General features: G+C 48.0%; 2 protein-coding genes across 3 annotated transcripts; both read right to left on the bottom strand.

The window, feature by feature from the left end:
* Positions 1 to 1,865: 1,865 nt before the first annotated feature.
* Positions 1,866 to 7,349, bottom strand: LOC116940346 (beta-microseminoprotein-like). Its single transcript, XM_032950090.2, has 4 exons — positions 7,193 to 7,349; positions 5,994 to 6,096; positions 4,116 to 4,242; positions 1,866 to 3,408 (listed from the first exon to the last, which is right to left on the bottom strand). Exons 1-4 carry the CDS (start codon positions 7,202 to 7,204, stop codon positions 3,270 to 3,272), a joined length of 381 nt encoding a protein of 126 aa, XP_032805981.1. The 5' UTR covers positions 7,205 to 7,349; the 3' UTR covers positions 1,866 to 3,269.
* A 1,147-nt stretch (positions 7,350 to 8,496) lies between these two features.
* LOC116940345 (beta-microseminoprotein-like) lies at positions 8,497 to 16,046 on the bottom strand. 2 transcript variants are annotated; one of them, XM_032950089.2, is made up of 4 exons: positions 15,947 to 16,046; positions 14,327 to 14,441; positions 13,233 to 13,350; positions 8,497 to 10,396 (listed from the first exon to the last, which is right to left on the bottom strand). In XM_032950089.2, the coding sequence occupies exons 1-4, from the start codon at positions 15,947 to 15,949 to the stop codon at positions 10,267 to 10,269; spliced, it is 366 nt and encodes a 121-aa protein (XP_032805980.1). In that variant the 5' UTR covers positions 15,950 to 16,046; the 3' UTR covers positions 8,497 to 10,266. The 2 variants fall into 2 exon arrangements, with proteins under 2 accessions (XP_032805980.1, XP_032805979.1); XM_032950088.2 differs by having other exon boundaries at positions 15,938 to 16,002.
* Positions 16,047 to 26,480: the final 10,434 nt, after the last annotated feature.

Below are 26,480 nucleotides of genomic sequence, written 5' to 3'. Positions count from 1 at the left end.
TGCTTGGGTTGCGAGTGGTGAAAGTCGTTGTCATAGTGGTGGTTTGCGAACTACTTCAAGACGACGGACACCCAAGTTGGATTCCCGTCCGCGACGAACAAGCCCGTTATCCACTGCTAACTGCGCCTGGGTTGGGACTCCTCTAGATCGACTCGGCAATAAAGTAAACACGGGCACCGGAGAGACAAAAGCGGTCGGGCACGTGTTTACGTATTTATCCTGGAAAAATCCGATGAGCTATAAAGCTCTTCTCTCACGTGTCCTGTAGGGGCAGCTCAGAACGTTACATCTACCAACGGAGTGCGTGTTCTGTGTGTGCTCCCGTGCCCGGCCGCCTTTGTCTCCCTAGTCCTGATGTTTTACTCAGCGCACCATGTACTCTAGAGTCGTCAGCTGGTTAAACAAAACAATGAACTTGCACTGGGCTCCTCCACAGCGCGCCACGGCTCCCCCGTATATTGTGTACAGTGTGACTCGGTGGAGGAATGTGCCCCACGGACTAATGCACTCTTACCGTCACGGCCATGGCTTCGTGTCGTCTTGGCGAGACGCGTCTTCGTCAGAGCCGCGCGCGGAGTGTGGAGGCGTCGCGCGGACGGACAAGGCCCCTCGACCACCACGATAATCACCACCAACCCCCCCTACCATCACCAAAACCACCCCTCCCCACCTTCACCCTCCCCACCACCTTCCACCACCCCCACGAGTCCCCCTCTCCATCACCACTTCGCCCACCACCACCACCACCCCGGTCTCCTTTCCAACATCAACCCACATAACCAGCGTTGTGAATTATGGTCACAACAACTCAAATGGCCGACGCGGCGTGGGAGGGACTTGTTGAATACCGACAAGGACACGGCACTTATAAGAGAGGTCGCCGGCTCGATCTCCCTGTGCGGCAGCTGGAACAATGGCATATTTTAAAAAAAATATCTGCTGTTAACCCAGCAGCATTAATTAGGTTCAGTCTACCGGTATCTCGTTCGTGGTGGGGTAAAGTGTAAGTGCTTCCCACCTCTTCCGAGATCTCGTCTGGTCAGCGTGGAAGAGTAGGCCAAATAACAGTACCTATCGTATTATTTGGGTCTTTCGGTAAAGCCACGTAGATAGAAATATAATAAAAATAATAACGATATTGTTATTTTTATTCTATCAATGTGACTTTACCGAAAGACCCAAAGAACATGAATTCCTGCAGTCACGAAAGCTTTAAGTCAAGATTTAGTACCTATAGTAGTTAAAAATAATCTTCCGGCAGCAGTGGCATGAGCGTACATGTTCATGCTGCACTTTTATCCCTACCCATGACAATATAGCGCACGGACGACTCACACGCAATGTGTCATCATTGGTAGTGCGAGAATGTGTGGCCACCAGGCACAGGCAGGTTGCCATAAACAGGGCGGTCCATAGCGGGGTGCAGAGCCTGGGGCAAATCGACAGTACTTATATACATAACAAATAAAAAAAAACCTTGAAAACTAATTTCTTTAGAACCGATTTTTGTGATTAGTTTGTTGTCCTTCCCCCGCACCTCTGATTGGCACCGTTACCTAAGTACGGTGCGAAAGAAGTTCAACATATACAAACAAGCCCAAATGTGTGGGCTACCTAAAACGGGAAGTATTGCATCTGACACCGTGACGTCGAAGCGTGGGGCTTCCCCCAAAGCGCGGGGTCCGGGGCAGTCGCCCCGAATCGCCGTAGCCTGGGGGGGAGGGGGGGCTTCTGGCCATAGGACTGCGTGACTCGTGGTGAGAAGCAGAAGGCAGTGCGGCCAGATGAAGGTGATCCCCACGACCTGTACGGCGTGGGGTGACCCTTGTCCGGCAGTGAACGGATATAAACGACACACGAACCACTTTGCTGGTGATACTTTAATAGCCGAGGATAAACGCTTATATATCCTCTTAAAAACCCAACATTGGAAAGCATACGTTAACATGCATACATGTTGACTAAGAACGGATAAATGAATATCACGTGGTTAAATATCTTGAAGGCAGCAAAATTGTTGTGGAACCCAACTATTACAAGGATGAACAAACTCCACTCCTTACCTTTCCCCTTTTACCAGTCTTCTATGTTAAAAATACAAATGAAGTCATTACACACTGCACGTGCCTGATGATTGGTGAAACACGTCCCGTGCAAACGATAGCGATGATTAATCTAATGTGCGCTCTCTATCACTTGGGACATACAAGATATCGATATTTATTTAAATCATTGTTTAGCAATCTTCCGGAGAGTTCAGAATGTGATGACTTATATTGTATTTGAACGGAGACAATTGGTAAACTTGGAATTTACAAACCCTGAAAGGGCATATGACGGGAGTTTGGGAAGACCCTGCATTTTACTTGGCAAACACGGTTGTCCTAAAATGCATTAAACATAAATTGTGTCTTGACGAGATACTGCTTGCGAGGCCTTCATCCAGCAGTGGATCGATCATGGCTGTTGCTCCTAATGGCTGGAGAACATCCGATAGCATTTCAACTCAACTTCAGATATTCTGACCTTCAAGAGTAGAACCCTACCTTTCGACCACAGCACCTGGAGCGGTGCCTACTTCTGAAATTCCTAACGTACTGCACATGCAATGTGATTGTGATTCTTGGCAAACGATAAACACACAAGCGATAGAGTAGCAACAACAACAACAACAGAACTAGCGGAATAAACCTATGATATAATCTAGCATGAACCTCTCCTACTCCTCATCCTCCGTTTCCAACTTCCACTTAATGAATCATTCTGAATTCAGAGCGATGGGCTTCGGTAGGGTAGGGCTGCATACAGCTTGTAAACGGCTAATCATTTGTGAGACTGCTCCCAACCATACAAGCAGGAGGTGGTTGTCGTACAGACACCACCGTGCCAAGCAATTATCGTCAGATCTTGCTGTTTAAGGGCCCCAGTAAACGGAGGACAAAGGCGCCGTGGACATTCTAGGACACGGCGATTGCGGGTGAGGTGGTCACCAAGGGAGGCACCGCCTAACACTTGGTAGGGTGGCTGTGATGGTGATGGTAGCATGTGATAATCTGGTGGTATCTGGCGATGGTGCGTGGTGTTGATGGTGTGGTATTGTTGGTTGATGTGCTATGGTCATGGTGAATGGTCAATGGGAGTCGGTTATGGTATGTGTGTGTTGGTGGGGAGGGGGGGACAGGTGGGTGTGTGGTTTTGATGGCGAGTGGTTATTGGGTGTTGGTGTTGGTGAGGATTGTGGAGGGCTGGCTGGCTGACGGGCCCAGTGTTCACCCCACTGCCGCCTGAGGCCCCGAGAGGGGACACTTCACTTTATGGTTCTTCTTCTTCACCACCGTGTAGACGCATTTCTTCGTGTCTAGGATCGGCTCACAACTCGCAGGGAAGCCCATTACGGGCCGGAACGCACTGAGGGAAGAAACCCAGACAGGCGGTTAGGTGCGGCGTGATCAAGAAATGGGATTACAAAAATCGATTTCTTAATATTATCTGTGCGGAGATTTTGAGTGTTACACCCTCGTATGTGCAGTGGGTATTATCTTAGTATTCAAGTTTCTTTCCTCTCACCTGCCCTAAACTCATTAATAGAATATGATGAAAAGCATTATGAGTAATAAATAAGAGATTTCCTCGGACGTGAAATTCACACAATATCCATTATTTTGTATGCACTGAAAATGGCCCCATTGTTAAGTTGGTGTATTTCCATTTGCCAGCTGCACAGTATTATGTTGACAGGCATGATTCTGCGATGAGACTCATAGAGTTGAAACCAGTCAAGATTGCGTGCCTGGAAAACATTAGTCTGGAAGGACAATAGCCAGATGGATTTAAAAAATGAACATATACAAACGTGGACAAAAGAGTTGGAATAATTTGACAAATGTGTTTGATCACAGAGGCCTAGTGACACAACACAAGCTACGAAGACAATATCGACGCGAGGATTTCACTGGCTGCAAGAGCCTTTTGAAAGCTCTCAACATTACGGTCAGCTTGAGATATTTGCAATACGCTGGCGGGCCAGTGGTATGGCCTCGACGCGCACGGGCAGTTTGGCAACATTGTGTGCGGTGATTCACCAACCCTCGTAGCCACCACCGGCCGAGACTCACATGCTGCAGCAGGTCACAGTCTCGCTGGAGCAGGAACATCTCATGCAGTCGCTGGTCTGCCACTCGTCACCCTCCTTGCGGGGTTTGTCATGCTCGTCCAAACAGCCGCTGGAAACGAGCACCGGGACTGTGTGGTGCCACGTTGAGGGGCGGGGTATTCACGGGACCACCACCAAAAGAACAACAACAATCACGATTACGTTGCGCCCGTAAAGGTGACTGGACCTCTCGGAGGGCCTTTTTCTTATTAGCCTACAGGGGGCTGCCTGATGGCAGCTGGCCCTGTGTGGTGCAAGATGACCACAGCTACATCTGATTGCGAGTTTTGGATTCGTCTGCCAGTAGGAGGTGCGATGCTGCGGTTGGTTTTCTGGTTAAGATATTCAAGGAGTCGTTTTATTTTCGCATTAAAATTTGAACCATTACACCCGGCAACACATGACGTATACAAATACAGAAGCCTTTGGCGATTGCCAGAGCGGTGAATTTAAAAAGGTGGTAAAGGTCAAACTCGCAGCCTCCGCAAATTGCTTGCTCACACCACTTGTGGCCGAAGACCCACTGGATGGAAGCTCGACAGAGGCCTTCTTACTCTGCAGAGCTCCGTGGACACTTGTTTGTGTGCGAAACCATTCTGTCGGAACCCGCAGATACTCAAGGTAACAGAGACGTGGACGTCGTTGTTGTAACCCACGTTATCGAGAAGGCACATTCTAGAACAAGATGTTCCTTCAAATGGTAGTCATCACCCCCTTGGCATCTATCAATCATCTCGAGGAGTGATCTTTTGGTGGATGCAGGCAACCGGTTTGTTGAGCACCTGGGCGAGATGCAGAGGTCAAATCTAGTTGGCTTCGGTTAAAGGTCCCTTCTGATTGCCGAGCGCTCTAAAGTTCACAGTCGGTGTCATTTTCTGCGCTCGATCTCAAGTGAGCTCTGTCATCATAATAGTGCATTGTTCCTGTCACCGCGCCTCTCATGTGGTACATCTCGAGGCGTCAGAGCAAACATGAGTGTTTTAGATAATTGCTCAGTAAGGAACAGATGGTCAAGATAAAATAGAAGGTTTAAAAACGATTAAAAATAAACACATTTTTTTTTCCAGGTAAGGCCCACTGAGCGATATGGCTCCTACTGAGAAGCAACCTGACCACAAATGATAGCTCAACGAAGTGGCTTATCACGTGGAAATTTAGAGCAGCCCAATACTCTAAAAGCAAACTCCAAATATACAGGAGTCAGGGTTAGAATCGAATCCACGACCTCCTGTATACCAGGCGAGGTAGTTAACATCTCGCGACCGTGGCGAGAGTAAGCATAAACAAAAAGCCAACTGCGCTCCAGCATTCTGCCAATTTTTCCACTTCGTTCCGAGTTATTAATTTCCCGTTGGGAAATACTGTCTTTCGTTGGGGCTCTAATATATATCCGGATACGTTGTTCAACAACGTTGATGATCCAGGCATCGTGGGACACGCCTGTGATGCAGAGATGATGGAGGGATAGCAGTGATGATGATGATGAAGTGGCAATGATGATTGTAAGTGATGATGTGCCATTTCATTGAGGGACTTTTGCTGTGTGGTGTTATTTCGATGTGGTCTGGGGCTGTCTTGTTATTTTTGCCGCCTTGCTCAATATTGATGAATCGGACTTATATTAGTTACACACTATTTATCATATTTAGCTTACCATTTTCTATATTTTGCAACTTTTTTGTTGGATGTTGTAAACTTGCTCTCCCGACCATACTGGACATCTGTGAAAAAAAGCTTCATAGCTCATCAGGATTCCCCCTGCAGCCTAAATAAAGACTGACGATGATAATCATCTGGTAATGATGCTGGTGTGCGTTAGGGACGAGTCCTGCGAGCTCACCTCCGTCTTGAGTTTCAATGTGAGCAACGGGTTCTCGTGCTGTGCAAAAGCCGCTGCACAGCGCCACAAGGCTGCTCACGACCACGGCCACAATAGCCACTCTCTGGGTGTGTGTGTGAGCGCGTGTGCATCCACGTGTGTGTGTACACAAATGTTTGCGTGTGCACGCGCACGTGTGTGTACACAAATGTTTGCGTGTGTGCACACAAATGTTTGCGTGTGTGTGCACGCGCACGTGTGTATGTATACGTATGTGTACGAATGAATGCGTGCGTACGTGTGTGTCAGCCCAGTGTTTGCGTGTGTGCGTGTGTGCATGTGAGAGTGTGTGTGTTTACGTATGCGCGTGTGGTTGTGCCAGGGGAGAAGAGCAGATGGTTAAGGTCAGTCAGTGTCGCAATAGTTCATTAACTGTGCCAAGAACCAGGCAACATAGGTTGGATTCCCGATACGGCGTACAAAACCATTACCTACTGCTAATCGCGCATGGCGTGGGACTCCTCGAGATCGAATGAACACTGGCACTGGAGTGACAAAAGCGGGCAGGCTTTGCGTGGTCCTAGCTAAGACCACTTCACCGCGTGATGGTGACATTAATCAAATAGGTGCTCGCTAACTGGATTACCCAAAGCTATGTCAATATGGGTAAAACAATGGACGTGTGCGTGCGTGGAAAAACACACACACTTTGACTTTTAAAAATTGAAGCCACATACCGATGCCCCGAATAGCGTTGAACACGAGGGCGTGGTGTACCCAAGCCACCTTTGTCGCCCCAGTGCCGATGTTTACATTACACATCGGGTCACTTATTTACGACCGAATCAGACCACAGGGGTCATATTCCGACTGGTCACTCGCCGAGTGATGTTCGCATTGGCACGGAACGGCACTTTTGGGTCACTGGATTCAAGAGAGCGCAGCGCGCTCACCGCTACCCCGCCGCTGGCCTCGCGTATCAAACCGAGAGCCCCTTCGACAACAACAACACTCAACCAAGACGTTAGACCTTAGAAGACCCGTTAGCGGATAAGACTGCTTATAGTTCGCTGTGCTTTTTCAGGCTGCAACTGTGCCTCCCGTGTGTATTGTTCACGCCGTCGATGCGGTTATTTTAGTTTTTGCTTTTGAAGAACGTGACCGCCCGCGCTGCTCCACAACAATAACAATGAAAAGAAATTCGACAAACAAATCCTTACCATCGCGGCCATGGTGTCTTGTCGTCTCGAAGAAGGGAAGGAGAGTAAGTGGTTCGTGAGTGGCGCACTCACTCAAAGAGGTGCGCTTTTATAGGCGTGAGCGGGCGAGGCGCAAACGCCACCACTATCCAACCCTCCTCCCTCGTCGAGATCACCACACTCCACGTCCCACACATTCCGCACAGCCAGGTCTCCTTTTTTTTATTGATGGCGATGGTGGTGATGGTCGGCGGGGATAAAAGGGGGAGTGGTGGGGGAGGGCGTGTGGGTTGACGATCGAGGTGGCGGTGAGGATGGCGAGAAAAGCGTCAAGCGTGTGATGTGACATCAATTTGACCGATGATGATGATGGCGATGAACAATGTTTGGTGGTTGATGCTGCTGCTGCGTTGGCAGTGATGCACATGAACAATAACGCAACGCATTCTTCAACAACAGTGCCTTAACACATACATAATCGTTTCGGGTAATGGCCCTTCTTCGCAGCATAGTTTACATGTTTTGTTTGGCTTCTCACGAGTCCCCATGGTCTTAAGTGCTGCCTCCAACCCTTATAAACAACTCCATATCTCTGGCTTCTCTGTGGATGTGCTATGAAGGGCCATTGACCAAAAGTTGCCTATTATATAAGACGAGATGATGATTATTGATGATGCGATGGTGATACCAATTACACGGCTGATGATTAATTGATCAATTATTTTGATGATAAGCATGACTTGACAGTTGGATGTAAAGTAAGGATATTAATTTGCAGTGATGACAATGATTAAGTGATATACGTTTTCTAGCAATGACCTCATTTTAAAAAAACGCACAAATAACAGGAAATAAAACATACGTGCTTATATTGTAAATAGTGCATAAGGGGACGTCCATAAATGACGTCACGCGATTTTGGACGATTTTTGACCCCCCCCCTCGTCACACGGCGTCACAAATGTCTTACCCCCCCCCCCCTAGGTGCGTGACGTCATTTATGGACGGCCCCTAAGAACGCGCAGACCTTTGATAACCCACTGCTGGGTCAAGGTCTCCCCACGCCTCAACAGATGTAGGGCCCTTTGCCATTACCAACGGACAATGACCAGTGTGGTGAAGTATGGCCAGACAACCCACACGGACCAACACGGACCAACACGGACTGGGGAAGGGGCGGGTCGTCTTCGTTCAGAAGCGGCTTCACAAAAGTAGCTGTGCATTATTACGTAATTTTTACATTTCATATAGTGGACGGAACAAAACCAATAGTTTGAAAAAAAAACCCCACCAAAGATGCAACAACAACAAACCCCAAGACAATAGAAGCTTAAATTCACTTTAATTGAAGGATGATTTTGATTACAAATCATAACATCGTGACAAATCATCATCAGCAAAAAAAAACAAACGCAACGCATATCCTGCAGTCGCAAGTATTATCAAAGATGCCACGTGTACTCCGTATAACGTTTGTTACGCATGGCTCTGACACCATTCTGCCCGGTCAGACATCTCGCAGACGTCCGCCACGGAGTGGGACGTTTTAAACTTGCCGCTTGTGCGCATGCGCTGCGACCCGCTCCTTCCCTCCCTCCCTCTCGCCGTAAGGAATTTTCCGTCTGAACTTTCCACCAAGAAAAAAAAAATTGTCTGGCCGGATAACTTTTCTTCGTTTTTGTAAAAAAAAAAAGGGGGGTTGGTTTGAACAAAAACAAAAGCAATGTACAAACACAAAACAACAATAAACTATATTTTTTGCCGTTCCGGTCGTTGGAGCATGTTGATAGAACAGGTTTTTTGTTTTACACTTTTTAAAATGTAATTATGTAACGTTGTTCGAGTGTTTAATATTGATACCCACAATTCATGATGATTGGAAACACAGAGCCTTTGCTGTGTGCCATGATATAGTGGTGGACCTATGAATCTTGGGGCAAAACTGGCCAATGCCTTACCCAATGGGCCCTATTATTACATCCATCTCGTTGGGCGATGTTTATATATAACGTTTAAGTAAATCATGGAATCACACAACTTAGCATTGCAATTGAATGATGTAAAACAATCGTTCTCTCTAAACAAGACAAAACATCCAGAAATTACAGATTTCAACGTTGATACGATTGAAAATTCTCCACATCGGATGATACACTATATTCATCAACATTCGAATGGTTAATCCACAAAAATTCCACACAATCTCTCAGTCTTTTATTATTGCATTGCTACATCGGGGTGTTTGGCCAATTCATTTATTGAGCGTTTGGCTTCACGTGGGAGGGAAATCGGAGGACCCGGGAGAACATCCCTGCACGCCGAGGAGATAGGTGACACTCCACTTCCATGTCCTGATCACAAGTTCGCAGCACGGTACGCCTACAACACGTGGCAAGACCGCCACGAACTAAGTACCGAGCCAGGCTTAACCCATCCCTCCTCCCTCATCAGAGGCGTCAAAAGGGCGGCATGCAGACCAGGGCCAAACAACAACAACAAGAAACAACTTTCGCCATCTGGAGTCAACGTTATTAAATGAGCAGAGTACAATGAGAACATTTCTGAATAATACTAGAGCTCCCTCAAGTGGGAGGAAGGCCCCACTTTGCCAGCCAGCAATTGCAAGGCTGAACTTTACAACAAAATTAAAACCTGAATCCACATCAGAGCGCATACTTTCAAGCACAGCAGCAGCAGCTGAACTCGGTAGCATAACCTACCGCTACAACGGAACCTGTCCGAAGCTATGCGAAGCATCGTGCGGTAAAGAGAAGTGTGGGGGTTGATTGCAACCACCACCTACGCCTGGCAGAAGATGGGCAGTCATATCAATAGCATCTACATTCTACATGACACCCGCTTGACACAATTGAGCATTCGTGCCGTTGATCGGTCTTTTGTATCAACGTGGCTTTACGTCGGTAATTTGTGATTTGTGATGTCAATGTATTTTGCCCATCTCTGCCGAGTGGACTGGGTGGGGGGAGCGCAAGCGGCGGCGGCGGGGTGTCAATGATTAGCTGAGCATGTGTCACTGTGCCACGTTGTGGCTGGGGTCGTGAGCGAACCCGTGGTGGCACCAACTCTGGGGCTGACTACGAGAGAGACATGTGCTGGACGAAACACTTCTCGCTCGGGTTGTTCTTCTTCACCAGGTTGTATTTGCACTGGTCCACGTCCAAATCCAGCCTGCAGTCATCCGGGAACATCACCGGCTTGCTTATGCTGTTCGCACGTAGGGGATGGGGGGGGGTAAGGAAGCACGTTACGTTGACATCCACTGTCTGAACCAGCGGTCACTTTTAAGGCGTCTCAAATCTCAGACTTATCTCCGTGATATCCGCTTCCGTGGGCAGCTATATAACGCAAAAATGTTGCATTAAATCAAGGCCGTAGCCATGGAGTCAACATTGGGGGGTGGGGGACAAAATCTTCCAGGGTGTCTGGGGGTCCCAACCCAGAAAAATATCTAAATTTGAAAACTAATTTCCTGCCTAAAATATATTTAATAAAATTCACTAACACATGGGAAAGACTTTTTTTTTACAACAATGTCTAATAGAGTATTGTATTACATTGCTCTGTTCTTACTTTTTTACCATTTCTTGTTTCATTGTATGTAATGGCAGAGATTAGGGATTAATAAAGTACAACTATAACCACAATCATATAAACAGAAATCTATGCATTGATTTATATGAAGACAAGTCCAGATGTTGTGGCCAAGGTTTAGCAAATTGTTGCTTTTATTTACATCGCATAGCAATTTTTTTTATAGCAATATATTGGGGGGGGGGGAGACATTTTGAGCATATTTGACTATTGGGGGGGGATATGTCCCCCTCAATATATATTATTGTTACGGCCTTTCATTAAATGCGTAATTTCAGCCAGAAGAGTCCGGACATTTCCAGGAAATTGTTTTTGCACACCACTTCCATATCGCCTTAATTTGGTTTAAAACTGCTCGTACGATCATAGGAATATAGGGCACACTATAGGGCACACTAATATAGGATGATTATAGGTAGGCATATATATAGGTCGTTCTTTCGTGGAAGTATCCTACATCCTGGCAGCGTTCTGGAAAATATCGAGTGCGAAATTAAGCACTGGTTTAACCATTTCTGCAAGGGTTCCAATTGGTAATTTCGTCTCAAGACCAAACAATTAAAGAATATAAAAAACATTGCTCTATTGCGTTATCGTTCAAAATCAATTCAAAACATGCACCCCTTCGCTCATCCACGGCTGGGTGAAGGTCTGTCCGTACCGTGTCGGTCATGGGCGGTCGTTTGCCCATACTTCACCCCGATGGTCAGTGCAGGTTTGTGAGGGGGGGTAAATCAGGGCAGGTTCAGATAATAATCACTCGTCACTGATGTCAGCGGTGTACGGGAGTCGAACCGAGGTCGCCGTGTTCACGGTGCAACGCGGCTAAGCGCGGCGCCACCTCTCACCCCGTATAGCTTCGTTATAACGCTAACGTCATCGCTGCTTTGACAATGACCATACTTCACAACGCTGCTCAGTGCGATGTTGATGAAGGCAGGAAGAATCGACGCTGGAGCATAATGCACCGCTATACTACGTTGGGTTTTTTGTCTGCTGCACTGCCCTCTGCTGCCCGCAGCGCAGCCTCTGCAGAAGCAAGGTTGGTCGCTCATCTCGGCACCGGCCAGGAGCGCACAGCCGCGGGCGGGAGACGCGCGCAGGGAGCACGAATCTCAATTATAAACTTTCGTTTTATTTACAAAAAAAAATACCCGGTGTAAGGTCCAATGAGCTACATAGCTCTTTTTTTAACAGAAGCGACCTGGCTGTCATAAATGGGAGCTCAAGGAAGTGGCTCATCATCGCGTAAATGTAAAGCAAGCAGACAAATATTATAAACGCGCGGTGGGAGCACAGAGATCGTTCACACAGCGCGCCCATTGCAGCGGCTACAATCAAGGGGTGACATCGCATGGGATATTTGGCAGGGTCGCTCAACTCCCAATTCCCACCTGCCAACCACGCCTGATAGCCGGTGGGGGGGGGGGGGGGGGATGAGTGGGTGAGTAAGTCGGTGAATGAGTGAGTGGAAGAATAGGTGAGCCAGTGTGTGCCCGGGTGAGTGAGTGACAGAGTGGGTCGATAAGTGGGTGAGTGACTGAGTGGGTGAGTGACTGAGTTGGGTGGGTGAGTGACAGAGTGGGTCGATAAGTGGGTGGGTGAGTGACTGAGTGGGTGAGTGGGTGAGTGACTGAGTGGGTGGGTGAGTGACTGAGTGGGTGAGTGAGTGACTGAGTGGATGAGTGGGTGGGTGAGTGACTGAGTGGGTGAGTGGATGAGTGACTGAGTTGGGTGAGTGCGTGACTGAGTTGGGTGGGTGAGTGACAGAGTGGGTCGATAAGTGGGTGGGTGAGTGACTGAGTGGGTGAGTGGGTGAGTGACTGAGTGGGTGGGTGAGTGACTGAGTGGGTGAGTGAGTGACTGAGTGGATGAGTGGGTGGGTGAGTGACTGAGTGGGTGAGTGGATGAGTGACTGAGTTGGGTGGGTGAGTGACTGAGATGGGTGGGTGAGTGACTGAGTGGGTGGGTGAGCAATCCGTAAACCGTGGTAGTAGCGATACAACGGTGATAAGGGCGTGACATCTTGCGAGTGGAGTGAATCGGTGTGTGCTGGATCATCGATCGGCCTTACCAGAATGCTGAATGTAAAAACAAAACGATGCTAAAGGTGAAGGTGCAGCACTGCAATGGCTTTCTGGGGTCACTGCCGGTGGAAAAGCTTCCACGCGAGGGCGCTGTTGAGAGCCCTTCTACTCGAGATGGTCCTCGTGAGTACCCACACCGTACAACCCACACCGCACGCGACCTGGAGGCGCCTGGGCGAGTGTCTGGAGTCGTGATACGCGGAGTGCGCGGGGATCGTCAATCAGCCCGTCCGCTTTACTTTATCTGGCGCAGCGAGGGAAGAACTGGATTGCTACCCCCATCCCAGACAGGATCGCATCTGCTGTCCGCGTGTGGCGAGTGAGTGTGGTGCGTGCGTGAGTGAGTGAGTGGAGCCTCGTACGACAAGCAGCATTGGATGCCGTCGGACGTGCAGTCGCAACTTTCGCACTGGGAGCTCGACCATTTGAGCCCCAATTTGCGGAATCGGCCCTCGTGAAAGCAGCCAACGGTAGCCAGGCCTGGGGAAAGCGCGCACGTGGGCCAGAGTCAGTGACGCGCAGCCAACAGCGCATTAACCCACCACACCCTCCTTCTCCCAGAAACATACTTACATATGCTTGAGAATTGTTATTTGAGCTCAGTAATAGTAATAACGATTGACAGCCCTTTGCCAATCTACTGCTGAATAAAGGGCCCAATTTGACGCCGTGTCGGTCATAGATGGCGAATTGTTTGACCATACTTCACCACGCTAGCCATTAAGTTTGTTTAGGAAAAGATCGCAGGATTGATTCAAGGGCGGTGAGACAGTAATCCAGCAGTGGATTGACAAGGGAGCTGAAATGTACAATAATTAATAACTATATTACTTTAAATTTTCATTTAAAGCTTTCGTGACTGCAGGGATTCATATTCTTGGTTCTTTCGGTAAAGTCACGTAGAAGGGAAACAATCAAATATATATAAAACAATAACATTCTCACGACGTTTCGACTGCAACACAAGCAATCATCATCAGGTGTGAAACACACAGCAATAAAATTTGAAAAAGTGGCATTTTTTTAAACGTTAGCACCACGGAGAGCGATTTGGCAGTTATTCAGATGGACGAGTCCATCTATGTTCGGAAAAGAAGAGGGGGGAGACGAAAATAATGGATGCGGTCTGAAAGCCACCGTAAACGTGATCAATTAAGACCCGAAATGGCTTATCAAATCTTTCCAATGATTGCTAAGCCAGAATCCATCTTCTAGGTTGAAATTGTCTCTGTGTTTGTATATGTGGATAGCCTCATGAACGAATCTCTCATGGTAGCCAGATGGCTTGCAGATAACCTCTGTCTTGAAGAAGTCAATGTCATGTTAGCCTACTGAATTATAATAGGACCAACACCTCGGCCGTGGCAGATCACTGTTATGATTAATTAGGCTCACATGACATTGACTTCTCCAAGACAGAGGTTGTGCGTGCGTGCGTGTGTGCTCACTGACCCACCTGATATGGGTGACTTGATGGATATGGTTGGCCCGTAGTTATGGCAGTTGTCTTTGTCTATGCAGAGTACCACGGCTGCTCCCAGCAGGAGCAGCAGGAGTGTTGACAAAGTCCTCTGGGGGGACGCGGAGTGGGAGTTTGGAGAGACGCGGTCGCGGTCACATGCGGCGAGGTGGGAGGACAATCGTTTTGGAATGAAGTTTCACGTCTTAGCGATTTATCCACGCAGCTGATTCTTTTTAGAACATCCCGGCGGTTTAACCAGCAAATAAAAATGGCTCGTTTCACTCGCGCCTCGCAGCAAAAACAAAACAAAAACCCGCCTACGTTCGTTTCCCGACTCGGGCGCCTTTCCAAGTGGAGTCGGTCTGCTCGCTCCCCTGAACCGCATTGCCTTTCCTCCGAGTTCCCCGCTTTCCTCCCATAGCAACAAGAACAAAAGCACAAGACTGCAACCGGTATTGGCCCAACAACCCAATGCTGAAACATTCCCTGGGAACAACTCAGCAACATCGCCCCCTTAACTGCAAAAAAATGTAGCAGGACCGTCCTGAACAAGAGTCTTAAGGCCCCGTGAGACTTTCCTCGGTAAACGAGCGGAAACGAAACGGGACATTTCATTTGGGCCTAATTTGCGTTACATTTTTATTTTATTTTATACCTACGGTGACTTTACCGAAAGAACCAAAAAGTATGGATTACTGCAGTCACGAAAGCTTAAAATCAAGATTTACATTTTTAGATTTTTTTTTTTGCTACTGCCGCAGAGTGATATTTGTATTGTATGTGTCTGGCCGGGCCTCTTATATACATAACCTCTATATCTGTATCCCGATCACACTCGTCCACACATTACGGTATATACAAATTTAAGGTGCACATCAAACGCAAGCTCCAGCTGTGAAATAGGGAAATTCAAATCCGCTGGCAGGCGTTGCTTTGACGGAATCGTGATCGAGAAAAGGTGCGCGATACAAGTCTATGCACATCTGGATGAGATGCGTGTGCTCTTAAGAAGGCGCATGCCTCGAAACGTCGCCTATTGTCCATGTCTTCACCAATCCGCATTAACCCGCCTGGTGAAGTATGGTCCAATAATCAATAATCACCCCACTCCCCCGACACGCGGAGGCGCCTTCGTCCATCCTCATCCAGCAGTGGATCGACAAAAGGGCCGTACATATACAAAACCATATACTTATATATTATTTTAGTAAGCACCCACCTACCATTGTAAAGGATATTTTCACCAGCGTACGGATTTAAATTGTACACAATTACGTATATTCATTAACTCGGTATACGAAATGCGAAATTTGCATCCAACACACACATGTATCTATGATACCCATATGCAAAGACAAAGATCCGACTTAGCGAGTTGTACCTATCAAGACCGGCAAGGCACACGAGGGGCTGGGTGGCCAGCACCACTCCCGACCCCCTTTGTATCCCCAGTGGCCCAGACCCGGTTCAAATAATCGTCGCTGGTGTTCGCCGTGAGTGGTAATCGAACTGGGGTCGACGGGTTCGGAGCGCAGCGAAGCGCTAACCGCTGGACTACCGCTACCCGCATGCACGCCCATACAACACACACAGACACGGACTCACAGGACTAACCATGTTGCGAAAGGTTTCGTTGGATCTGCAGAAAGAAGTGACCGAGTGTGGATCCGGGATCCTATTTATATCCTACAGGTGAGGTCACGGATCAGTTTCACGAGTATTATTATTTATTTATTATTGTGTGTGTTTGTGTGTGCGTGCCCGTGTGTCAAGCGCTCATGGGATTAACGTTGCATCGCCACGTCTGCATATTGACGACGATCGCCAGCCGCTGACATCACAAAGGCGCCGTAAAAATTCCGTTACGTGTCGCACAACAAAGACAAAGCCCCCCCCCCGCTCCTCCCCCGTATAGCCTCAAACAGACTGTCGGGGGCAAGTGCTGTTCGCTATCAGCAGCGATGAAGGGCGGCACGGCGCACGAGGGGGTGGGTGGCCAGCACCACGCCCGTTGCACGACACGCCAAGGCACACACGCACACGGATGTTCGAGACGCCTGGTGACGTCGTCCACTGAATCCGGCTCGCGATGATAAAGTTGCGAGTTCCACTCCTGGCCGGTGTCGTCGACTCAGACCATCATCCCACCGGGGTCGTTTCAACGAGTACCACTTTGTGGGAATGTGACAGGGGCCTTTGACTTTGGTTGAATCTGACCAGATGGAACCTCGGTTAAGAGCCGCGTGGTTCACTCTCAATGGGAATGTTGCGAGTTCTACTCCTGGCCGGGGTGGTCGACTCAGTCCATAATTCCACCGGGGTCGTTAAAATACGTACCACTTTGTGGGAATATAACAGGGTCTCGACGACGGTTTAATCTGAGCAGACGGCACAGTGGTTCAGCGCGTTCGGCTCGCATTGGGAGTTCCAACCTCAACCCGGCAGACAAAAAAAAACTCACCACAGTATACCTCATGGGTCAATAAAATCGGGTAACAAGGTCTACAATTGGGATGACATTAATAGTATACACCTGGTGAAGGCGATTTGATCAGGAAAAGCGGCATGTTGATCACTACCGAAAACTCACAGTAGGGGGAGCACTTTCCAACAGTATCTAAGATCAGATTGCTGCGTGTCAGTCGACCAAATATGTTTAATTCTGAGAACGGGAAAGCTGCCAAATTTAGCACAAACCCAGTCAGTAAGAGCAGCAGTGGTGAAGTGGTTAGCGTGTTGTGCTACGAAACTGGTGGCCCGAGTTGTGATTCTTGCTCATGGCCACTGGCGGATTATCCGAACCTGATCGATCTTGGGCCTCCCCTAGGTCGACTCAGCCTACCTGGTGCGCTGTATAAACATCGCCACGAGGGAGACCGAGGCAGCCGGGCGTGGTGCTGGTCACCCACCCCCTAGAGTGCCGTTCCGGCCTTCATACGAGCGCCCTAACAGCCCTTGCCGCAACAGTCTGTTAAGTCTATACGGGGTATATTTGTCTTTGTTGTGCGTTCAGTGAGCGGGCGGAGACGATCAGCTCGCCACGGTTGGGGACGGGTGGCTGAAACCCGGATTCAAACCCAGGCTTTCATTGATGCCGGCTCAGGATCCGAGAGACACCTGGTCACCTCGACCGTCATAGCGCCTTGTTGCAGTTTATTTTGTTGAATCAGGCGAGAAATCAAAATAGAAGGTTACGATAACTTGCAGCAATGTAACTGCATTATAATTATTGTTAACCCTGGGCTAGTATCACGCAACTTTCGTGAACACGGATCCAATGACTTAATGCGGTGTTTCTGAAATGCGAAAATCAACATGTTTGTTGAATTTCATTCTTCACTGTGACTGTTGATTGATGACGGCCCAAGCAGGTCCGGGAGTCTGACGCAACGCCACCAGCCCGTCTCCTAACCCGCTCTGCCCCCCTCTCTGCTGCATGAAATGGTGGCGACCATCCGCTTAATCCCCCCTCCTGCATCGGCGTCGTGGAGTGAGGCTATAGGCTCGCCGTGTTTGCAGTGGAACTTCCCATTCGGTGCAGTGGGGAGGAATGTTCGAGGCTGTCTCGACGTCATGATATTAAACCGATTCATGGTGATTATAATTATAACAAAAATATATATAATACAAAATATATTATTGTCACGTGTTTATCTATGAACACCACAGTGGAGTACTCATTTTCAGGAGGGTTCCGCTAAGGTGGGTTTTTATTTTTAGATGTTATTAGCCAATTCATTAGCGTTAATATGAAACTAAAACCATTTAAAAAAATGTTTTACCAGGTAAGGCCGACTGAGCTATATAGCTCTTTTTCAGACTTCGTTAAGATGATAGCTTAACGAAGTGGCTTATCATGTGGAAATGTATGGCAGCCAAAGACTCTAAACGCGTGATGTTGATTCTAAATGTTGAGGGGAAAACAAAATGGTAGATTAATAACAAATGGTAGATTCTAACCCAGATCACGTACAATATTTACGCGATCTAACCCCAAAAAAAACAGTTTTCGATATTGATCGAGGAAGCCTGCGTGTTAAACTAAACGGACGATTACTCGACACTTTCTGTACTGCCCTCACCTGGCCGGCCAGATTATGGCACCTCTTGGACAACCAGGGGAGTTTCACAACAATTGGTGTGACCCACCGACGCCTCGCTGTCTCAATTACTAGCCACGCACGTGCATAGCCACCACCGCCACCGCCACCACCGCCGCCCATTCGCTTGAAGCCCCTTCTATGGCAAGTTCACGCTTGAGAAGAAAGGCGTTTGATCAAGTCCACGCGACTTCCAACTTGTTTCTCGGCTGTCCGGGGATATACCCACGGCCGACAGATTCAGCGACACGACGAGTCACTCAGACCGTGGGCTGACGTCTAACCGCACCTGGGCACGGAACATTCTCCCCGAGAGGTCAACAGGTGAGCATCCGCTCGCCCGCGCTACGTGCCAGACCGCACGATGCGACAGCCGGATGGTTGAGGCGCGCCACATGCGTATCGTTTACATGAACGGGAGAAAAAAAAACACGGGAACAAAAACATGAAAATGCGTAAAAAGGCAAAGAGAGGTGCGTGTAATCACACGTCACGAAAGACACCCAAAGGCAAAGATCTCCCGGACAGCGTTGAACAGACTATTAAGATAACAATTGCTGCGAGCGAGCACCTATTAAGACCTTCACAGCATAAGAGGGGGTGGGTGGCCACAGCGGCGCGATCGGCCGTGTTTGTCTATCCACTGTTGTTGATGTTGTTTACACTCCGCACCAAGTAGTCGTTTCGAGTCTGAATCGACCTCGGGTAGGTCCGGGACCCGTTCAAATGTTCGCCCACTGTTATCGGTCGCGAGCGGTAATCGAACCCGGTTCGCCTGTTTTCGTAGCGCAGCGCACTAACCCTGCACTGCAACCACGGGCACACTCAATCCGCACACAAAATCTCAAATAAATTAGGATGAGCTCTGTCTCGGTCACTGGCGACACAGGTACACACACGCACGCGCACAAAGGCATGGAAATAGATGGGATCACTGATAGATCACGGAGGCGTGCAGCAGATTATCATCACGGCGATGTTTTGGGTAACGTTAAGTACACACGCGCAGGCGTTGAATAAACAGGGCGAGTTCCTTTACGTCCTGAGCGCGATTCGCACGCAGCGGGTGATTTCAGTGCCGGGTCTGCTACGAACGTCACGCGCAGACACACTGGAGGGGAAACATCACGCGGTGCTGGACGCGTCCGTGGGTGGGTGCCAGAATACATTGTTATGCGATGGGGGGGGGGGCGACAGTTTTCCTAGCAAGGGTACTGAGTTAGATCTTCATTAATTGATGAATGGAAAAAAAACAAAGATCAAAAATGGTCGATCACATTCAGTTAAAGAAAAGTCTATGCATTCGTCAGCAACAACAGGGGGAAAATAAAAAACTTTGATCCACCACCTGCCACTGCTTGATTAATTTAAAATATATATATATGTAAACAGTTTATCTTATTTTACAAGGTTAGGCCCACTGAACTATATAGCTCTTTTTTCAGGAGCGACCGGGTCACAAATGTTAGCCACACAAATAGTGTGGCTAACATTTGTGTGGCAATCCATTCGTTCGGCGCTTTTGCGTGATAGAATAGAGTCCGTGAACCATAGGAAAGATTGCGCATGCCTCATGTAGCCAACGAGAAGCAATGCCACAATGAACAACCGATGGAAAGCGCATGGGGTCGAGCTGTTACAGGTTAGAGCGTGGGGTCGAGCATGGGATGGAGCTGTTACGGGTTAAAGCGTGGGTTAGAGCGTGGGATCTAAGAGCATGGGATGAATTCAAATCGCTCTATTATTTCCACGACTCCTTGTATGGGCAAGTACACGCCCAAGCTCAGCGTATTTGGGCACGACGCAGCTACTTTATAGAGCCTTATTTCGGCCTTCATATTTCACGCGCAGCGCCCTGCTCGTACCCCCCCCCCCCCCCTCGAACCTCGCGCCCAGCCCTTGCTACGGCACCGACTCGTGCTGATTCTCGCCGTTGTCACACACACAGCGAGGACAGATCGTCCCTCGCACGTGTGACGTGGCTGTCGAAGGTGCTCACCAGTCACATACTTTCCTTTAAAGCCTCGTGAGGCTGCAAGTGTGTGGGCCGTGTGGGAGGGGGACCTCTGTTTGACCTACTTAGGCTCATACAACAAGCCACGTGTGTTTTTGGAGGTGTCTCTCAACAGCAGCAATTGTATGCACGTATGTTGACTTTATCTTGTACCGTACCTAGCCAACCGCGCTCATCTGAGGTGCGGGCGGAGGACAACAAACTAAACACACAAAAATCAGTTCTGAAGAATTGAGGTTTCAATCGACGTTTTAAAGTGCGTAGCTCCAGTGGCTTCCTAATATCGAGGCTCGATATTAGGAAGCCATTGCGTTGGACCCTCCAATTCACACACAGTATTGTACACGTGTGCCACTTGTCAATCCACTGCTGGATGAGGTCATTCTCGTGGAGGATACAGATAATTATTCTACCACGCGTCATGTCACCTTTGGGTGGCTTTGTCAATTGAATTGTTTTCTTATAATTTCAAACTGTATATTTTTTTGGCCTCCGTTTGTAAGAGCTTGGATGACCGCATCGATTATTTCTGAGTCGAATGTTTTTTTCAGAGCCTACAAAGGCCAGTCACGATGGTAATTCAAATTAATTCGTCTTCTCCAGAATTTAACGAATGTCCCAACCCCGCTTGCTCCCGTGGTTGGTGAGCCTCGAATTGTTATTCATATTGCCACACATTTTCTCCGCCACCAATCCGTATGCGTGAGTTAAGTGGAGAATGAGGGTGCAATTATCCCGAGTGAGGTTTATTGCCCTCTTTAAATTGACGAATTATTGAGACGTCGTTCCACCGTTGCAGTGCGATATTTAATTTATGTCTAAATATTTATTATCGCCTCGCCCTCGTGGGCCGTATATATCGACGACGACATCATCATTATAATTGCTACCGTAGGTCTCTGGTTTCGTTCTGCTCACAATGAGTCATGACTTGACTCTACACGACGAACATTACGATATATGAAACACATATTTACGTATTTATTTAGTATATCGCGTCATTCGTGCAAATTTCATCTGAAGAAGAATAAAAAAACCGCTGTAGAATTCGTAACGCGAACAGATTTTCGTTTCAGAGGCGTGGGAAACCACAGCAAAAGCTGCCAGAACCGGCGCCACGAATTGCCCGAGCTCTGTGGTTCTACGGAGCGGCGATGTTTGACCACCTCCATTGATGAGCGGTAAGTACACGCGTTGCAAGAGACCCAAATACCCGGAGCACACCCCACGCGTTCATGGGGGGCGGCGGGGTGCTGAGCCCGGGGGTGGCGTTGGGTCGCGCTCAATCCCCATACACAACCAAGGTAATCTATTTGCTGACACTGCGATTAACTGGCTCAACAACCTCATTGTAGCATAATTAGAGCCGCCGTTCCTCGCTATCGACAACGGCCATACAAGGGGACGGCAACCTGCGGCTCTTTAAGGACCGCGTCGTGACGCCGTTATTCACGTGGGCATTGCGGCTCTTGAAATTATCGAGTTTTGTACGAAATTGCCGAGCCCTGGGGCCATGCGAACGAGACCCGCAAATGCCGTGGCGTGTCAGGAGATGGCGACGTTACACGGGCAAGGGGAGAGCGTCACGCAACTTTGTGTCACCCAGCAACCGTCGCTGAACTCCAGCCTGGGCCAGCCGCCACTCGAGCGAGCGGCTGTCACCGATGGCATGACTGACGGGCTAATGGACACGTGAAGTTTATTATACAAAAGGATTATCCGCCCACTCGCTCGTGTGCTCGAGGGCTTTAGGCCGAGCGTCGGTCCAATCGGCCGGGCCGCGAGACGCTTCCGTGATTGCACAGAGACCCGAAGACTGCACACACACAGACAGACGCGCGGAGCGATCTCAAGAGCAAACACCGGACCAAGTACCCTGGGGGCGCGGGTCAACCGGCGGGCGCAGGGTTCAAGCGCAAGACGAATGACCACGTCGCTCGCTTTAACACGGCTCGTGTCTCGGAATTGTAACGTGCATAACAATAACAGTCGTTATTATCTATTTAGCCAGAAGAGCCTCACTGAATCTCGAGTCTCCGCGCTTTTTTATTTTTTTATCACGGGGGCCATTCTACGTTTGGATTTTTTTGAGAATTCCATGATGATGACGACGACGACGAGATTTGCTTATTTGTGGAGGAAACTGAAGCAGCCAGAGACGAACCCAACCCACGTGCGGGGTCTTATCGCCGAAGTGTTCCGCGTCGCCGTGGTCACGAATCCACTTGGCTGTCTTACATACAGGCTGCTTAAATAAAATATTAACACTTCGGAGAATTTGCAACAATACCGCGAGAAATGTGCTGCTTCCTCCAGGCCCTGGAGACTACCTGGAGAAGATTCCAGGCCACGCGTTGACAACGATGGCGAACACGTGGGAGACTCTTCGACTTTTTGAAGCTACTAACACACATTTGTTATCACGTTACAGTGTAGTATTTTCCGTTCTTTTTCCATTAAAAACGATAGTCCCATATAAAAGTGTTTAAAAAATTGAAGCACTCTGTATATTGACTTAATACCGCGTGACACATAGATTGTGTTTAGTTTATTGTCATTCCCGCGCACCTCCGATGAGCACTGTTGGATACGTACGGCGCAAAAGGAGTTCAGCAAATATTTAAATGTAACACGTCGGAAGTGGCGACCAACATCATCCACAAGAGAGGCGTTGTTGTTGTTGGTTCGGCTGTACAATTATCGTTGTTGTCATCAACGTTCTATATCTCCTCCCACACCACCACCCACCCCTCCGCCAAACTCTTCATACGATACATATTTAAAAAAAAAGGTTTGCTGGCTGGCTGCGCATTTATCTATCGCTCTCCTATCGCCTGCAATTGTCATGTCCCATGGACGGTCACGAGGACGGACGGTGACGTGCAAAAGGTCGTGCAGGTTGGTTCCAGTTAACGAGCAAAGCGCAGTATCTGGTGGTGGTGGCGCTGCTGCTGCTGCTGCGTTGACAGTGGGGCAACATACTCAACACATTCGTCAACAACACTTAGTGGCCTTAAAAGGATAAAACAGCTAACAAAAACAGGCGACGCTTCGGCAAATGGCCCTTCTCCGTAGCGCATACGTGCCGAGGAATAGCTACGTATTTTGAACTTCTTTCGTACCGTACGTAGCCAACCGTGCTAATCGGGAGGTGCGAGGGCAGGACAACAAACCAAGTAAGTTGAACGACGCACACGAGCAGTGCAAGCACGTGTACATACAATGTTGTCTTTTACCTTCCCCCCAACATTTCGAGTTCATCCGTCAATTTCTCCGAGTGTCCCCTTTTGTCTGGCCCCCAACTCAAATCCACCTTTTGTGTGGGTGTGTGTGTTTGTGTGCGGTACGGATTGTCCGTGTCCGGATCGGAGCTTAATGCGTCGCCGTCTTGAAGACGGAAAGCGAAGTGCGTCTTCAAGACGCCGTTTGCTTGAGAAGTCACGGGTCGTTAAATTAGGCCCCTGGCGATCCGCATTCGTTTAGTTTTCAATTTTAAAATCCCGAGTTGTTATCATTTACGATTAACGTCAGTCCGAATACATCTGCCGCCTACCCAAACCCTTCATTAACAGAACAGGGTAAAGCCGTAGAGCTAGCGCCTGCCTTCGCGATGACAGCATTTGTGCTGTGAAGAATTGCCCGAAGACCTATAATGTGTTTTATTATTATTATTTTGCTCAAGGCCGAAAGCAGTCCAGAGATTGCTTGCTGACAACGAATACTGTTTGATAATACAGATCCCGAAAGGCAATAGACCGATGGACTACAATCATATATCATTATATCTATGTGCAACGAATGAAGTTCTGCTCATGATAATATTCGCTTCGATATTAGACGCATCAAGGTATGGATACAGATGAGATCGGCTCGCGTGCAAAGAGGTGGGTGCGACCGTGAGAGATTGCTACTTCATCCAGCAGGGGATTGATCATGGCTGATGATTCATGGTTATTTCAACACGAGACAATTGATGTTTCATACACGTCTCTGTGTGTTCTTTTGGTGATGACACTGCCTTGTTCGCGGTGCACAAACACTAATAAGAAAAAGAAAAACCTTGACACATTCGTGAATGGCATGAAAGTTAAATTAATATATAGATAGGAGGGGGCGATAATCTATCTGCTCTAAAATATGGCCATTTCGCAAAATATCGTCTATTATGTTTTACCGTTTTGAGCAGTGATATTAGTGAATGTGAATGAGATTTAGGTATTTCTGTCCGGAAAACTCGCTTCGACGTGGAGAGGCAAGCCAGGATTGGAAGTAATTGGGCAAGACCACGTTTTTAAATATTCCAGTCGAGTGCTTGTGAGCACACACACCAAGTGTACACACACACTACGTGTTCACACACACCACGAGGACAGAGACACCACGTGTACACATACACCACGTGTACATACACACCACGAGAACACAGATACTACGTGTACACACACACATAGCACGTGTGTACACACACACACTGAGATCTCCATATTAATTGAAATCGGCTGTGTTAACGCAGACAGCGCTAATTGGTTAACGCCAGCTATCTTAACCCACGTTCATCAAAGCTTCCACATTTAAATACAATACCATGTGGGTTGTTCCGCGCCGCACGCGCCTATTGATTGCTCAATGCATTCCACGTGGCGTAGAAAGCGCCGATTCCAATTGCTGAAATATGGGGCTGGTGTGCGTGTGTACATGTTTGTCCCACGTTAGCGACGCTCACAACAACGAGCAGAGCGCCCGGTGAATAAAATACGGGAAGTTGACACAGTGGGGAACAGGTGGTGCATCTGCCAGCCATCTCAGTCAGTTAATACATGGGACCTGGATCTGTCCCGGACCTCTTGCCAGCAGCTAGCCTTCGGTACTTCACGTGGCCGCTGGGTGCACCTAGCCTGGCACAAGCGACGCGGTGAAGTCACCGCCATTTAGTGGCGAGCGGCGGTTGATGTTGCTGTCCCACGTGATGTCGAGAGCGCCTATTCAAATATATAGTATCCGAAGAGTTTGATATGTAATCCTTGTTTGTTTATACAATAGTGTACTTCAGTACTAAATGTTCTAATTGTACTATGATCAGTCTAAAAATAGTCTTCCCCGAGCTAAGTGGCACTGCAGGAAATTGAATATTTTACCGTGATTTGACGTTGATATACTGTGTGCCATATCCTCAATTTCCCGAGAGCTTTTTTGTTTCTGTTTGCTTTATCGCTGTACTTTGCATTGATGTTACCATGTCGGTGACCCAGGTAGGTCCACCTTTTTACAAACGAGACTCCGATCCTGGAACATTGAGTTCTCACCTGGTTAAATTCGTTTACCAATCATCAGGCACGAACGGTGTCTCACGATTTAATTTGTGGGTTATTTATATGATAATCAACGTACATAATGCAACCGTATTATGAAAGTCCATTGTTCTTGTACCTCCTGTCGATTATGTTTACTAAAAAAAGCCGTACCAACATTAATCCCGATTGAAGTATATATAGGCAGCATTTAAACAGTATTATTTGATTAATCGCTTCCAAGCAGGACTAAGCCTGTAGCTATCCGAACGGTTACAATTATTTGTATTTCTCTCAATTACGATAGATTATCTAATTAGTATTGTGCAGTAGTAACTAGTATTGCACAAAACATCTACATTATCGAAAACAATTGAGTGTTCTTGTTGGCACGCGTGTTCTGCTGATCAGCACGAGACTAAACGAACATCAAATAAATGTTAAATATTCCCAAATACAACTGTCGGCAGTGGCAAACCACGCGTGCCAATAAGGACACTCTGTGGATTTTGATAATCGATTTGATGGCGTCATCAAATTTCTCCCTCTATTTAAGGAACGAAACAGGAGGATTTCTCCACAAATCTGGCTGTCGCCTGATGAAGCTGGTTGTAATTACTGGCGAAACGTCGTACTCAGATTGTAAATTTTGTGGCTTTGCTCTACAACACACCGGTGTGCTGTACTAGTGACGAATTGGCACGTTCTGTTTACGTGACAAACCTTACTAATTGGCTGTGTCGGGT

The sequence above is a fragment of the Petromyzon marinus genome, chromosome 8 (assembly GCF_048934315.1).
Source record: "Petromyzon marinus isolate PM22_M1 ecotype Great Lakes invasive population chromosome 8, UKy_Petmar_22M1.pri1.0, whole genome shotgun sequence".
Lineage (NCBI taxonomy): Eukaryota > Metazoa > Chordata > Hyperoartia > Petromyzontiformes > Petromyzontidae > Petromyzon > Petromyzon marinus.
The sequence above is the reverse complement of the archived record's forward strand: the minus strand, read 5'-3'. Positions and strand labels throughout refer to the sequence as shown.